This window comes from Momordica charantia (genome assembly GCF_013281855.1).
Source record: "Momordica charantia cultivar OHB3-1 chromosome 5 unlocalized genomic scaffold, Mcharantia_2.0 BLBB01000005.1, whole genome shotgun sequence".
In the NCBI taxonomy this organism is placed as follows: Eukaryota; Viridiplantae; Streptophyta; class Magnoliopsida; order Cucurbitales; family Cucurbitaceae; genus Momordica; species Momordica charantia.
This window is the reverse complement of record NW_028275163.1, coordinates 606,980-620,811: the sequence shown is the minus strand read 5'-3', so window position 1 is coordinate 620,811 and position 13,832 is coordinate 606,980. Positions and strand designations below refer to the sequence as shown.

Sequence of the window (13,832 nt, the reverse complement as noted above, 5' to 3'; positions counted from 1 at the left end):
TTATGTCAATTATTTTTTAGTACAATAAATGTTAAAAGAGGTAAGATACTGACCATTAAATTATGTTCACGTTAGATTTTTATGTAAATTCGCATAATTGTTTGAAATCTATAAAGCAAAATTAGTATAAAGGTTCGGAATGAAAATATCTATTACCAAAAAAAGAAAAAGAGTTCGGAAGTAAAATAGAAATTTTATTATTTTTTTTGGAATTACAAATGTCAATTTAAAACGACCGTACGTATTAAGCTTCCTTGGAGGATACGGTAACGCCAACGGAGAACGGAGAGAGAGAGAGAGGGCAATCTTGTAATTTGGAGATTCTAGAAGTCTGTTTCCTATCGAACGGCTATGTATGAGTACGGTTTTGTGGTTGACCAACGTGGCGATCTCTCATTGGCCGCTGACCACACCGAATATTCCTCCTAACATTCCGAGAACAATTGAATTTCCTTTCACTCAACGTTTTTACTTCGTTCAATAAAAAGCGAACCGAACGCTCTCCAATTAGATAGATTCCGTACGTTTTACAGTGAAACAAAAAAGAAAGAGAGAGAGAGAGAGAACACAGTAATGAGCGACGCATTGAAGAGAGACTATCAGGTAATCGAAGAGATCGGCCGGGGACGATTCGGTACTGTTTTCCGATGCACTTCCAGAGCCTCCGGTGAATTCTACGCCGTCAAAACCATCGACAGGCGGCGAATCTCCGCCGGTGATTCACTTGATGCCGAATGCCTCGTTAACGAGACCAAGATCCTGCATCTTCTCTACTCTCACCCTCACATTCTCGCGCTCCACGATCTCTACGAGGACGAATTTCACCTCCATATGGTCCTCGATCTCTGTTCTTCTTCCGATCTCCACACTCGAATCACTCTCCAGGTGTTCTCCGAGGCTCAGGCTGCTTCGATTATGTCGCAGCTTATGCAGGCCCTGGCTCATTGTCACCGTCTCGGAGTCGCACACCGCGATATCAAGCCGGACAACATTCTCTTCGACGAATGGGACTCGGTGAAACTTGCGGATTTCGGATCGGCGGAGATGTTCAGGCAGGGCGAAGAGTCCATGAACGGCGTCGTCGGAACGCCGTACTACGTGGCGCCGGAAGTGCTGGCAGGGAAGGATTACGGCGAGAAGGTTGATGTGTGGAGTGCCGGCGTTGTGTTGTACGTTATGTTGGCCGGTTTTCCGCCGTTCCACGGTGAATCGGTGGCTGAGATCTTCCACGCGGTGTTGAGAGCAAATTTGAGATTTCCCTCCAGAGTGTTCCACTCCGTATCTCCCGCCGCGAAAGACTTGCTCCGAAAAATGCTCTGTAAAGACGTTTTCAGAAGATTCTCCGCTGAACAAGTCCTCAGTAAGTTCCTTCCATACATACCTGAAATTTGCTCTTAATTTTTCTTTCCCGTCGGTCTCTACTCTCTAATCAATCTTTTGGCGAACGTTGTTATGATTCGTTTCGACAATTTAATTTTCTTACGCCTTATTATGCCCTAAAACTTAAATTAATTTCGTACAATTTCCTGAATCTTTAAGATCTTATCAATTGATTCGAACACAATACCGACAAATCCATGGCTTAATTAAACTTATTTTACAGTATTCGTCTTCTTCCTTTTTGTAATTTTTGTTTGATTTGGCGGAAGCAGGACACCCGTGGATAACGAGCTGCGGAGGAGCCAGGCCGGCGACGGAGCTAGCCTGAACCTGAACTTTTGCACAAATTAAAAGTAAAAAAAAAAAAAAAAAGTAGAAAGCAGAGTCGTATAGATAGATGGCACTGATCTTGTTCTTCGTTCTTTTGTTTTGTTTTTGTTTTTGTACAAAGGGTTTGCGTATCATAGAGATGGCGGAACCAAATGAAGCCAGAGCAGAGCATATAAACCAGTTACTGAAAGAGTTCGTATAATCTCTTTAAACCTTTCTGTAAATTTCTGTGCAATGGCTGGCCACGCCACAGTTCTTTGAACCATCTATTTTCTGCTACTGATCTCGACGCTTTAAATTCTTCTTTCAATAATAGAAAGAAAATCTTTGGCATCCCATAATTGATATTCAAAAATCATATGCTATCAAATTACGCATCAACAAATTTTATCTTATTTATCTTTCTTTTTTTTTTGGCTGGTTATTTTACTTTTTGATAAACTACAAAATTTAATTCATACTTGATTTACGGGTTTATATTTATTTCTTTAGAACAATAAATATGGTGGGACTCGGGATGGAAAATTATAATTATAATCCATCCAAATGACGGAAAAATATATCTGCAATTTTTTTTTTTTTTGTGAAATATTAAGATTTTTATCTCTATTCAACTCAGTCAAAATTGGTTTAAGTTTTGATGTCATGAAATTAATGCATTTATTAGTTGAATTTGGTATAGGAGTCATTAACGTTGAAATTTAATCTACTATAGTGTTATTCTATTCAATAGATCGTTTACAAAAAAAAATCTAATAGATATTTGAAATTTAAGGGTTTTATAAATTCATGAATTTTCAATGGTCCATTTATTAAGATTCATTAATATGTATATACATATGAGGTTGGGATTCGAACTATCGACCTTTTGGTCGGATATATTGTGCGCAACTTTTAAAATTTCATAACTAAATTTATAATTAAACTTAGAGTGAGAATTTGAAAACTTGAAATTTAAGAGGGTTGGAATTGTCATTTTAGTTGTAGTAAACATGAATGGTTGGTATCTTATTTCTTGTCTAAAAAAAAATAATAAAATAAAAAATACAATCCAAAATCTAACAACATAATTAAAATTGTTCGAAGTTGGATTTACTTCTTTGTTTAATATCCAAAGTTTAATCACTAAAGTAAAGCTGTGTCCAAAAAGAAAAGAAAAAGAAATCACAAAAGTAAAGCAAGATATAGTGTTTAAAAAATAAAAAGTGTTAACCCAATAATTGAGGAAAATGTGATATAGAAAAGCAGCCCGCAGACGGCAATCACAATAACGGGATTTCAGCAGCGAGTCCCGCCGTTCTTTCTTCTTATTGATAAGAACGGTGCCGTATTCCGTACTATTCCGTAATTTCCATCAATTTTCCTATATTTAGTTTTAACGGTTTAATTATTTTTTAATTTTAAAACAAACGGATAGAAATTGTTCAATTTTATTGTTAAACTTCAAATGAATTGGTGAAAATATTAAAAGAACGAGATAAATGAAGCTAAATACTCTATTGAATAAACTTTATAACTTTTGCGAATGTTTATAAAACTAGGTGAGGAAGCATCACGAAAATAATAACAAAAACGTAAACAAAGAATAAACAACAATATCGTATTGAAGAGACTATAATAACATAAAATTATAGAATTAAAAAGGTATTATTCTATTGTGATATTAGAATTAATTTGTCTGCAGACTCTAACTGTAAATGTAATTACAAATGTTTATATAAAAAAATGTAATTACAAATATTGTCCAAAAAAAAAAGTAAATGTAATTAGAAAAATACGCAGTTTAATTGTTTTTTTCCCTCGATTTAAGAAACTGAATTTATTTGGTGAGACTGTGAGAGGGTCTACGTCAAGAAGGTGTTCCTCTCTCTTAAATTGACAACTTTGGTTGTTAAAAAAAAAATAAAATAAAAATTGACAACTCTGTTTATGGTAGAAAGTCTAGAAAGAAACTTTTATCGAGTAAATAATATTTTATTAATTGAAAATAAAAATAGTTAATCAAAATATAACTAAATTGTTAAGGCACTATTTTTAGTACAACCAAACGAAAAAAATAGGGACAAAGATTTGAACACATTTAAAGGAACAAGCGCATTAAACTATAATAGTTAGCAACTATTAATGTATTTGTACCTTAAAAATGGAAAATGAGAGTTTGGAATTCAGTCGTTACTTTGGTTGAACAGTGGAATAAAGAGTAAGGTGAATTAAACGTGTAAATTCCATCCTAAAGACTTGTAAAATAAAGCGTCCAAGAATTCTTCCATCCCCCATTTCCAAATTTGAATTCTTTTATTTTCCTTTGTAATGGGCTGTGTTAGCTTGCTGGCCCAATAGCCCGTATATGGGCCTATATAAACCCAAGAGAATGATCACTAATCACGAGAGGAGGGCCGTCTCTTTATTTGCCAAATATGCAATGCAAATATCAGAAGTGTGTTTATTTTTTTTGGCAAAATATTACCCAAAAGAAAAGGAAAAGGAAAAGGAATTCAAACAGGGATAGTTCTGTGATCAGATTCATGCCTGGTTTCGGGCTCTTCTCCAGCTTCACCCGACATTTCTTCCAAAGACTTTCCCTTCGATTCAGGAACCAATAGAGTGAACAACATTCCCAAACCATTCACTACTCCCAGAATTATAAGCGTCTTTTTAACCCCAATTGCTTTTTCTGTATACTGAAATCCAAAAGCCCCAATGATGGCGCCAGCTTTTCCAGAGGCCGCCGAAATTCCATGGCAGGTCGACCTCAGCCGCGCCGGGAATATCTCCGCCGGAACCACAAACGTCGTGGCGTTGGGCCCGAAATTCGCGAAGAAGAATGTCAGCGAATACATCACCACAAATCCGATTCTGTTGGCTTCCAGAGTCCAGTGCTTGTAGGGAATGGCCAACGCGAACATAAACACCGTCATGAAGAAAAACCCCATCAATTGGATCGCGAATCGCCCCATTACGTCGATCAACGCCACCGTGAACCAATACCCAGGAACCGTGCTGCACAGCGCAATCAGAGTCTGAGCTCTGGCGATTCTGAAAACCTCGTCAATGGCGTTCATGGTTTTCGCCGGAGGGAGCCACCCGATGGCCGTGAAAATGTCCTTCTGAAACAGATTCTGACTGTAAAACGCAATGTCCAGCAAGAACCAAGTGGAGGTCGTCCCGAGCAAGTGGAGCCCGTGGCGACGGAGGAATCCCATCGAGAACAATCCAAATTCGGTCTTCGATTTCCCCTCCTCGATTCTTTCCCGATCCGCTTCCAAATCAACCTGCAGCACTTTCGACATGTCGGCCGCCGCCTGTTTCGCGTTCTTGGCGACCAAGGCGGTGTAGCGAGCGGTTTCGGGCATTTTCATCCGCCAGTAGTAAGTGAGCAGAGCAGGGAAGGCGCCGAAGATCACAATTATTCGCCAGACGTAATCCGCCTGCGGGACGGTGGACGCGGCGGCGTTTTCCTCGTACGCCGGAGCAGGGAATTTGGCGTTGAAAGCGGCGGAGACGATTATAGCCACCACCCCACCGGCCAGAATCCCAAACCCCTGCATCGCGAACACGGCGGCGATGAATGCGCCGCGTGTTTTCTTGTTAGCATATTCCGACATGATGGTGGCGGAGAGTGGGTAGTCGCCGCCGATGCCGAATCCGAGCCAGAATCGGAAGAAACAGAGAGTGGCGATGACAGAAGTCGGGGTGCTGCTGAAAGAAAGGCCGGAAGCTACAGAGCAAATGACCATGAGCATGAGGGTCATGCCGTAGACGCGCTTGCGGCCCATCTTGTCGCCGAGCCAGCCGAAGAAGAGCTGGCCGGAGAGGGTTCCGCAGAAAGCGACGCCGTTGACGGCGGCGGCGACGTTTGAAGGCAATTCGCCGGGCTTGTTGGAGCCTTGTTGGTGGTAGTAAATCCGGCCCAATAGTTTGGTGACAAGAGAGACGCAGAAGAGATCGTAGGCGTCGGTGAAAAAGCCCATTCCAGCAATTACTATTGCTGTGAAATGGTACCATTGGGTTTTCGCAACATCAAGTGCATTCAGCACTTGCAGTGTCTCGCCTGCCATTCTGATCTTACTCTTTTTACACAAATATTTCCCCTGAATCCAAACAAATAGTACACACATCACTATATGGATTTGATATCATGTAGTGAAAGTTATTGGGTCATTTTAAGACAAAACTCCACTTATCTTAAAACTTAAATCAATTTCAGAAAAATAGTGTTAAACTTCTTGTGAAAATGTTCAATATTACATTAAAATGGACAACACTACTATATCTAAAAGGCTGGAATAGAGAGGTATAGTAATGAGTATTAAAAAAAAAAAAACCAAAATCTGACAAACAATGCCCAACCACAATCACGTAATAGTATCTGCCAATAACTATCCATAAAATTGCTGACATCACATCTAGTTACGAATTTTGAAAAAGATAAAACCTTTCAGAAATTTCTTAGATTTTGACAGATAAGAAAGATGCAAAAAAAGAAATAAAAATAAACACGTCAAAATCATTATTAATGCCGAGCAAAGAATTTTCTTCCAAAGTTTTTGTTCTTTAAGAAAAATATATAAATTTTACTAACAATCTATATATCTAATGAATTAATATGAACTTCCTAAACACAACAACAACAACTTAATTCAGGATTCGACATAGTAAAAAATTAAGCTGTGTTTTCCTAATTTTAACGAAAAGAATGATGATATATTTAATTCATTAACCCAAATATGGAAATAAAAAATTCAACTCGACTATAATTGTTTGCAACGGTATGGTATGATAAACTTATATTGAGGGTATAAATTTAATCAAAATTAAGTGTCTATTTTTACATGTACTGAATCGTGACAAATTTTAAACTACAAAAACTAAATTATTAACTATTAAGTTTAGAACTAAATTATCGTTACTTCGATCAAACTAGAGTAACCAAATTGATCTTTAAGACACGATTTTCAAGTTGTTTTCCCGTCAAATCTTTTGTTGATTTTATTTGTGAACATAGAAATTAAAACTGAGAAGAAGACGATAGAAGGAGGCGCGAAATTTCCTTCAGTGGTTGGGGGTTTCGTGTGAAATCTGAACTCTGGACTTCTAAAACTGTGGACCTAATCTTAGAAATAAATAAATGACGACAGCAGAAGATAGATCCAATTAAAAGAAATCAAACCCCATGCATAGTCAGTCAATAAAGGAATCGACCAAAGCCATTATTAAATCAATTTCCCACTACAAAATCAGCGAGAAAATGGACAAAAGAGTTGTAATATTTTATTCAAACTCTTGACAAATAGAAAGAGAAGAGATTAGGAATTCGTCTCAAAATTGATTAAGCCTTCAAAATTCAAGACGGCTATTAATTTTTAGAAGAAATCCAATGGCTACAAATTGAAACTTAAGACTAGATATATATATTTTTTCAACAATAATTCTGTACAGCCCTAGAAGACGGATAGGAACAGGGAACAAAAAAAAAAAAAAAGAAAAGGTTCATTATTCATATCATATCAATTTGATTAGTTTAACAGTTAATTCAGTAAATAGTTGGGTTTTAATTCTTTATTAATTAATACTTTCAATTCAATAAAGCGAAATCTGAAAAAGTTATGAATTAAACCTTTTCCATGAGTACGGGGGAAATCCGTTCGCCACCACTGAGGGGAAGGGACCCACTTCCAGAAAAAATTTTAGTTTCTAAAGATTTGTACGCCCTGGAGCCGACATGAAAGAGAAGTTGGAAAGTTGGCAGAGCCACTCAAACTTGGAGAAGATAATTTAGGCCGAAATTAGAATTAACGATTAAAAGATCAATTCAATTCAGGATTTATATTATATTACTTTTCCAAAATTTTCCATAGAGAAAGAAAAGGAAAAAAAGCGCAAGAAAAGTAGTAACTGAATCGTCCATGGAAGAAAAACAAAATTCATCTCTGTTTGAATTGATTAGGTTAAATTGGAAACAAGAGCGGCAAAATCAAAGAATAAAGCACAGTAGAGCAATTGGAGCAATGGCAGCTATTAGAATAACAGAGCAGGAAAAAGGAGAAGGCTACCTCGCCGTCGACGGAATGAGGAAGCAATCGGAATCGCCGGAGAAATTAAGAATTAAGAATGGGAATTAAATTGAAGGAGAAGAAGAGATCAAAGAGAAGCAGTGGCGATGGAGAAAATGGGGGGAGGGGTATTTAAGAAGCGGCCACACGATCCGTGTCACGTGCGAGGAATCTTGTGGGGTTTAGCTCCGAATATTCCATCCATCTCCCACTTTTTCCCGCCTCGCTTGCCGCTTACCGTTTTTTTTTTTCTTTTGGTTTCAACAGTGGAGTGAGGAATTTGTTCTTTTACACACCATTTTCTTACCCTTTCATTTTAATTTTACCCATGACCATGTCAACTTTGCAACAGCCACTACTGCTTTGTTTTCACGCACCTACTTTGGTTATAACTTATAAAGCAGTAAAAGATTTATTAATAACTTACTTTATTTGCTTAATTTTACCTTCTTTTTCAATTACATTTTTCACCCCACTATTAATTTTGTCTTTTTTCCAAACCTCATAAGTTTTAAAGAGAATGTACCTATATGTGTATAAAAAAAATAAAATAAAACGATGAACCAGTTCGAACTATGCTCAAATTGAAAAATTAATTGAATTCCATCCAGTTTTAAAATTCTATACAAGCATATATGAAAAAAAAGATTTTGTTTTTATTATATGTCATCACCCACAAATTTAAATTATTTGGTTTAGTGGTTTTTTTTGTTTGAGAATTAATTTAGTGGTTATTTATCATATAATTAGAATGGAAGTTCGTGTTTTGTTTTTAATTTTCACCGATTAAAATATATGTAACCTATAAAGCACTAAAAATATATATAAATGACTAACCAAAATATAGCTCCGCGGGTTAAGACATATATATCTAGAGGTTGACAGTTCGAATCTCACCCCACGTAATTTACTAAGGCTTTTATTTTATATATATATGAGCTTTTATTTTTCAATAAATTTAGATAATTTCTTCAAGAACGCAAATAAGAAATTTGTTATCTATGGTATCGACCAGAAACAAGTCTTATATCATAAATAATATAAATAAAAGTAAATATGTGGTTGAATATATTTTAAAATTTTAACGCGGAGCAAGTGTCAAAATTTTAATTGAAATAATAATAAATAAACAATTATTACTACAAAAATTGACCACCACACGTAGCTTCTTTGACTTATGAAAAAAAAAAAAAAGACCGCTGGTTAATCCATCAGATTATGACAACAGTATCTTTTCATAAATAAATTATTGAATCTCATTTTTGTTTGATGTAAGAGATGGCATGACTTTACTAAAATAAAGAAAAAATGAGAGAGAGAAAAAAAAAACCCCACTTACTGCCATTTTCTAAATTATAAACATTGTGCATAAAAATTCTCAAATAAGCGTAATCCACAATTAAACTGTATTATAAGATGTTTTGACTTTTTAATCTAAAATAGAAAAAACTTGACCCAAACTGCTCAACAAGAAAGTAATGGACATTATCCTGTTAGGGAAATGAATAATTTATTTTTTTAATATTGTGACTCCTTTTCAAAACATTACATTTATAGATATGGAAAAGTAAATGACATCATTAAAAATAGGTACTAAAGTCTCATTAATTAAAATATTTTCTTTCTGCAGTACAACAAAAAGTGAGTGTTAGAGATTAAATAATTCAACTATAGTTGTGGAGGTAATTTATGTACAATAGAATAGATATGGAGATAAGAATTTTTTTTTTACAATATGTTAATGTGGAGATCGAGCTCACGATCTCTTAATTGAAACTTGAAAGTATATGATAATTATTATTGAATTAAGTTAGATACGAAGATATGATTATTTTGGATTAAAATAACGTTGGGAAAATCTGGACGGCAGATTAAAGAAGAACTTCGTACCGGTGACATGCCTCAATGTGGGCCCAGTGCAGTAAAAGTCGACCGCTTGGGCCCACAAGATAGGAAAATAAGTCAACAGTCAAAAAGTCAATACATTGCTGCGCGTGAAGAGTTATAAATCGGAGGGAAAGAGACGAAAAGAATATCTCAGGAAAAGAGAAATTATCTGATTTTGTTAAAAAAAAAAACAAATAATTACCAAAATTTTAAGGGTAGTGATTAGGTAAGTATTATTCAAAAAAGTACTAAAATCACACATTTCACCCCTGACATTTTAGTATGTTTTTGCATGGAATAATGAAAATAACAGAAAGAAATTTATAAAATTACCAATATATAGATTAAACAAACTTACAAAGTGTTAAAATTTTATGCGGGTAGATAGGTATATGAATAAAAACTATGAAAATATTATATGATATAAAATTTTGAATTATAATAAGTAAAAAATTTTTCTTTTCATGATTAGAGAATAAATAAAATTTAATTACCAATTGATTCATTTAATTCAAATGAATTTTTAAAAATATTATCTCAAACTTCAAACATAATCCAAAACAAGTTTACAACGCAATCTCAATCAAATGTGGACCTAATGATTCGAGTTTCTAAGTCCATTGAATTTTGAAGAAGAATAAAACCTTGATTTCACACGAGTGAAAAAGAACTCCACTTTCCCTCCACTTATTTTTAATGTAATTTATTTTTTATTTAATAAAAATATAATATTGTAATTCAAATATACTTATCAACTATAATATATAACATAAGCAAACAAATAACAAACTACAAACAACAACCAGAAGAATGGAATGTTGTACAAGTTTCCAAATTTTAGCACATATTTGACAACAATTTAGTTTTAATTTGTTTTCTGTGTTATAGAAAGACTATTTAGAAGTTGTTTTAAAATTATAGCTAACAGTCCAACAATTCTGCCCACCACCCTGTCGTGTCCGCTCTACGGTGCCGAGGTCCAAGCGAGACCCTTCGGGAGGGTGGGATCAACAATGCGGAAGTGCTGTAAGATAAGCGAATTAGTAGAGAGTTGGGGAACTATCAAGCGTTCAAACCCACAAAAGATCCTACACGGAGCTAATTGTCATTACCACCCACACCTCGTCGTGATCAGATGTCGGTTCAAATGTACACCCATCCTCCTACATCGAGCAGACGAGAGAGAGCAGTATGATGAGTCAAACTCTTGGTAGATTGCTTAGCTTTGACGTTACTTGTACATTGTTATTTCGTTCATTAGCTCTCAATGATTAAAAATAAAACCTAGCTTGTAGGGACCCGGTAATTTACATGTGACTTCAAACTTTGAAATAATATTCTCACACCTCAAAATAATATGAAGTGATATATTATTTTTTGTAGGAGAAAACAAAAATAGTTAGGCAAGTTGAGTTATAAGAAAAGAGTTAATGGGGAAGCATTCTGTCCCCACATTTATTAAGAGGTTGTGGAGAAAAAAACAAAGGGAGACTAGAAAAAAATGAAGGGGAGACCGAACACGGATAATGTTGACTAGTGATTAAAATCTGTCCTTTCGGAGATGGCTCTCGGATTTTCAAATAAATTCAATTGAACATGAGTTGGAAATTACGGAAACCAAAATTTTTCCTTCCATAACTACTAAATTTTAAGAAAACTAACACAAATTGGGTTACAAAAGTTTGAATCCCGACCCTCTAAAAAAAATCAATAGGTGTCAATTACTGAGTTGTGCTCATGTTAGCAATAACGTTTACAATTTTCAACTTGTTTTCCTCGAAAGAAAATTGGGACATAACGTCACATCAAGATGTTAATGCACTCACTTTTTAGGCAAATCCACGATATTAAATTTCTTTAGTACAACCAATAGATGAAATTTTGAATTTATGACCTTTTAGTTGGAAATAGATAACTTGAGTTATGTTAGGTAGATATCTTACTTGAATCGAAATTTATATAATAATTAAAATAAATAGATATAGTTATTAGCTTAGACACCCTTTAATAACTTTTTATTTTTTATTTTTTATTTTTAAGAATTAAGCTTAAAAATACACTCATGCATTTCTTTGTTTAATATCTACTTTTTAAAAACAGTTTTTAAAATTTAAGCCAATTTTTAAAAACTACAGAAGTAATTTAAAAAAAAAAATCTTATTTTTATTATTTAAAATTTGACTAAGAAATCAAAGGCATGCTTTAAAGGGGTTGAAAAACATATAAAAAAATGGTAAAAAATCAATCATAATTTTTAGAGACAAGAAACTAAAAATGGAGTAATCAAATGGGGCCTTAACAATAAAAATTTCTTACAAAATATCTCTCATTTTTTTCCCTCACCACCCATAAGAAAGTGAAAGGTCACATGCTACCTTTTCTTTTGCAAAATATATCCTTATAATTTGATACAATTGCAAATAGTCCCCATGTAATTAGATACCACAATAGAAAAGTGCATGTTTTTCAAATAATTGAATCAAATGGGCATTGACTATAAAAATGAGTTTGAAATCATATATAAAACAAGACATGTGTTCCATGTCTTACATTGTTTTTAGAAATGGAAGATTCGAATTTTAATTATTACAAATTTGACGAGGCATTTGGCTCTTTGTTAAAATCAATATAGGTTAAAGATGTGAAATAAATATACAAATGATATATAGAATTAACCATCTCATACTACAAATTTACTAATCCTACAAAGGCATGCTTCTAACACCTACCTTTCAAACCTTACAACTACAAAATTAGATTTATATATATATTTTTTAATTTTGTTGAGGGTGTAAAATAACCTATCACGTGGCAAGAGGAGAAGGAGTTTTTGATAGTGGAGGTATCGTATCTCGCGACAATTAATCCGGCCTATATCTTCTTATAAAGGTAGAATATGACTCATTCACCTCACATGTCATGTAAATTAATCGATTAGTATGACTCAGAAGCTTACATCTATAAATACAGAGGTAAACTTTATATTCAGGTATGTGAATCTGATTGCTCATCTTCAAACAAATAGATCGGATTGAAACTAACTTGAATGTCAGAGTATTTACCTCTCTGTTGTATGTCTCACTTGTATTAACTCCCTTTTTAATTCGAGTGATCAGAATTTGGCAACAACGAATTGAATCTGATTCATCTTGCATAATTAAAACATAGATAATAGAATTTCAAACTTTCCAACTAAAAGTTCATAACAAAATATTCCATAAATAAATCAAATTTTGGTTGGTGAGATATCAATAATGAATATACGTTTGTGTTTATTATCAATTTAAAACATGTTTTCTTCGAAGTATTCAAAATTATACCAACAGTAGGTAAAATTGCAAGAATATATCATTTTCTATTGACTTATTAAGGCTTAAGTATAGATCAGGAAACGAAACATAGGATAAAATTTATGAGTATAAACCAACTCATAGAAATTACAATATATATTAGTGAAATATATAAAGTTAAATTAGAAAGTTAGTCCATAAACCATATTTAATCATTAAACTAATTTTTTTTTAATTATATCACTCAACATTAAATTTTAATTATTTAGATATTTAAATGTTGATGTGATATATTGGTAGCATGAAAAGTGATAGTCTCGTAACAAGTGGTACAAGAGAGTAGACAACAAGATAAAATAAGAGTAACTTAAAAAGTGATATAAACCATATAGGTATACTAGTTTTTGTTAGGTCTAATTTTATTTTTTTTTGGCTCACTCACCTATATTTTGTCCGATTGTCCTACTTTTTTTTGTGTCACATCATTAATTGTTAATAAAAAAAATGTTTAGGGGTTATAAAATTAAGGGGTAAATACGAAAACTTTGGTGTACAACCTACTTTGAATTTGAGTTTGTGAAATTTGAGCCTTAGGTTCATCATAATATTGCTTAACCTAGAGAACGAGAAGGAACTCTGGTGATAGAGATTCACTATAAATACGAAAAACAATCCAACAATAACAATAAATAGGAAAGGTATTGGAAAAGGGGAGAGGGTGTAAATGGTCAATGAGTTGAAATCGGAGGAAGAACCAGCTGTATCGAAGAGTTCCCGTCCATCCAATGCAATCCTAATCCATCAAAAGTCTACTCTCCTTCCCCACGTCTTCTCATTTTTTATTTGAAAACCAACCACTTTATTGACCAATAAATAAGGTCAATTATTAAAA

The 13,832-nt window shown here is 33.9% G+C and overlaps 2 protein-coding genes across 4 annotated transcripts; one reads left to right on the top strand and one right to left on the bottom strand.

The window, feature by feature from the left end:
- Nucleotides 1–245: 245 nt before the first annotated feature.
- On the top strand, nt 246–2,105 carry LOC111015644 (phosphoenolpyruvate carboxylase kinase 1). 2 transcript variants are annotated; one of them, XM_088123648.1, is made up of 3 exons: nt 246–1,360; nt 1,653–1,733; nt 1,832–2,105. In XM_088123648.1, the coding sequence occupies exons 1-2, from the start codon at nt 574–576 to the stop codon at nt 1,706–1,708; spliced, it is 843 nt and encodes a 280-aa protein (XP_087979774.1). In that variant the 5' UTR covers nt 246–573; the 3' UTR covers nt 1,709–1,733; nt 1,832–2,105. The 2 variants fall into 2 exon arrangements, with proteins under 2 accessions (XP_087979774.1, XP_022146428.1); XM_022290736.2 differs by having other exon boundaries at nt 249–1,360; nt 1,653–2,051.
- A 1,977-nt stretch (nt 2,106–4,082) lies between these two features.
- Nucleotides 4,083–7,895, bottom strand: LOC111015636 (low affinity inorganic phosphate transporter 1). 2 transcript variants are annotated; one of them, XM_022290723.2, is made up of 2 exons: nt 7,764–7,895; nt 4,083–5,801 (listed from the first exon to the last, which is right to left on the bottom strand). In XM_022290723.2, the coding sequence occupies exon 2, from the start codon at nt 5,766–5,768 to the stop codon at nt 4,206–4,208; it is 1,563 nt and encodes a 520-aa protein (XP_022146415.1). In that variant the 5' UTR covers nt 5,769–5,801; nt 7,764–7,895; the 3' UTR covers nt 4,083–4,205. The 2 variants fall into 2 exon arrangements, with proteins under 2 accessions (XP_022146415.1, XP_087980737.1); XM_088124611.1 differs by lacking the exon at nt 7,764–7,895 and adding an exon at nt 7,328–7,435.
- Between the last annotated feature and the right edge of the window lie 5,937 nt (nt 7,896–13,832).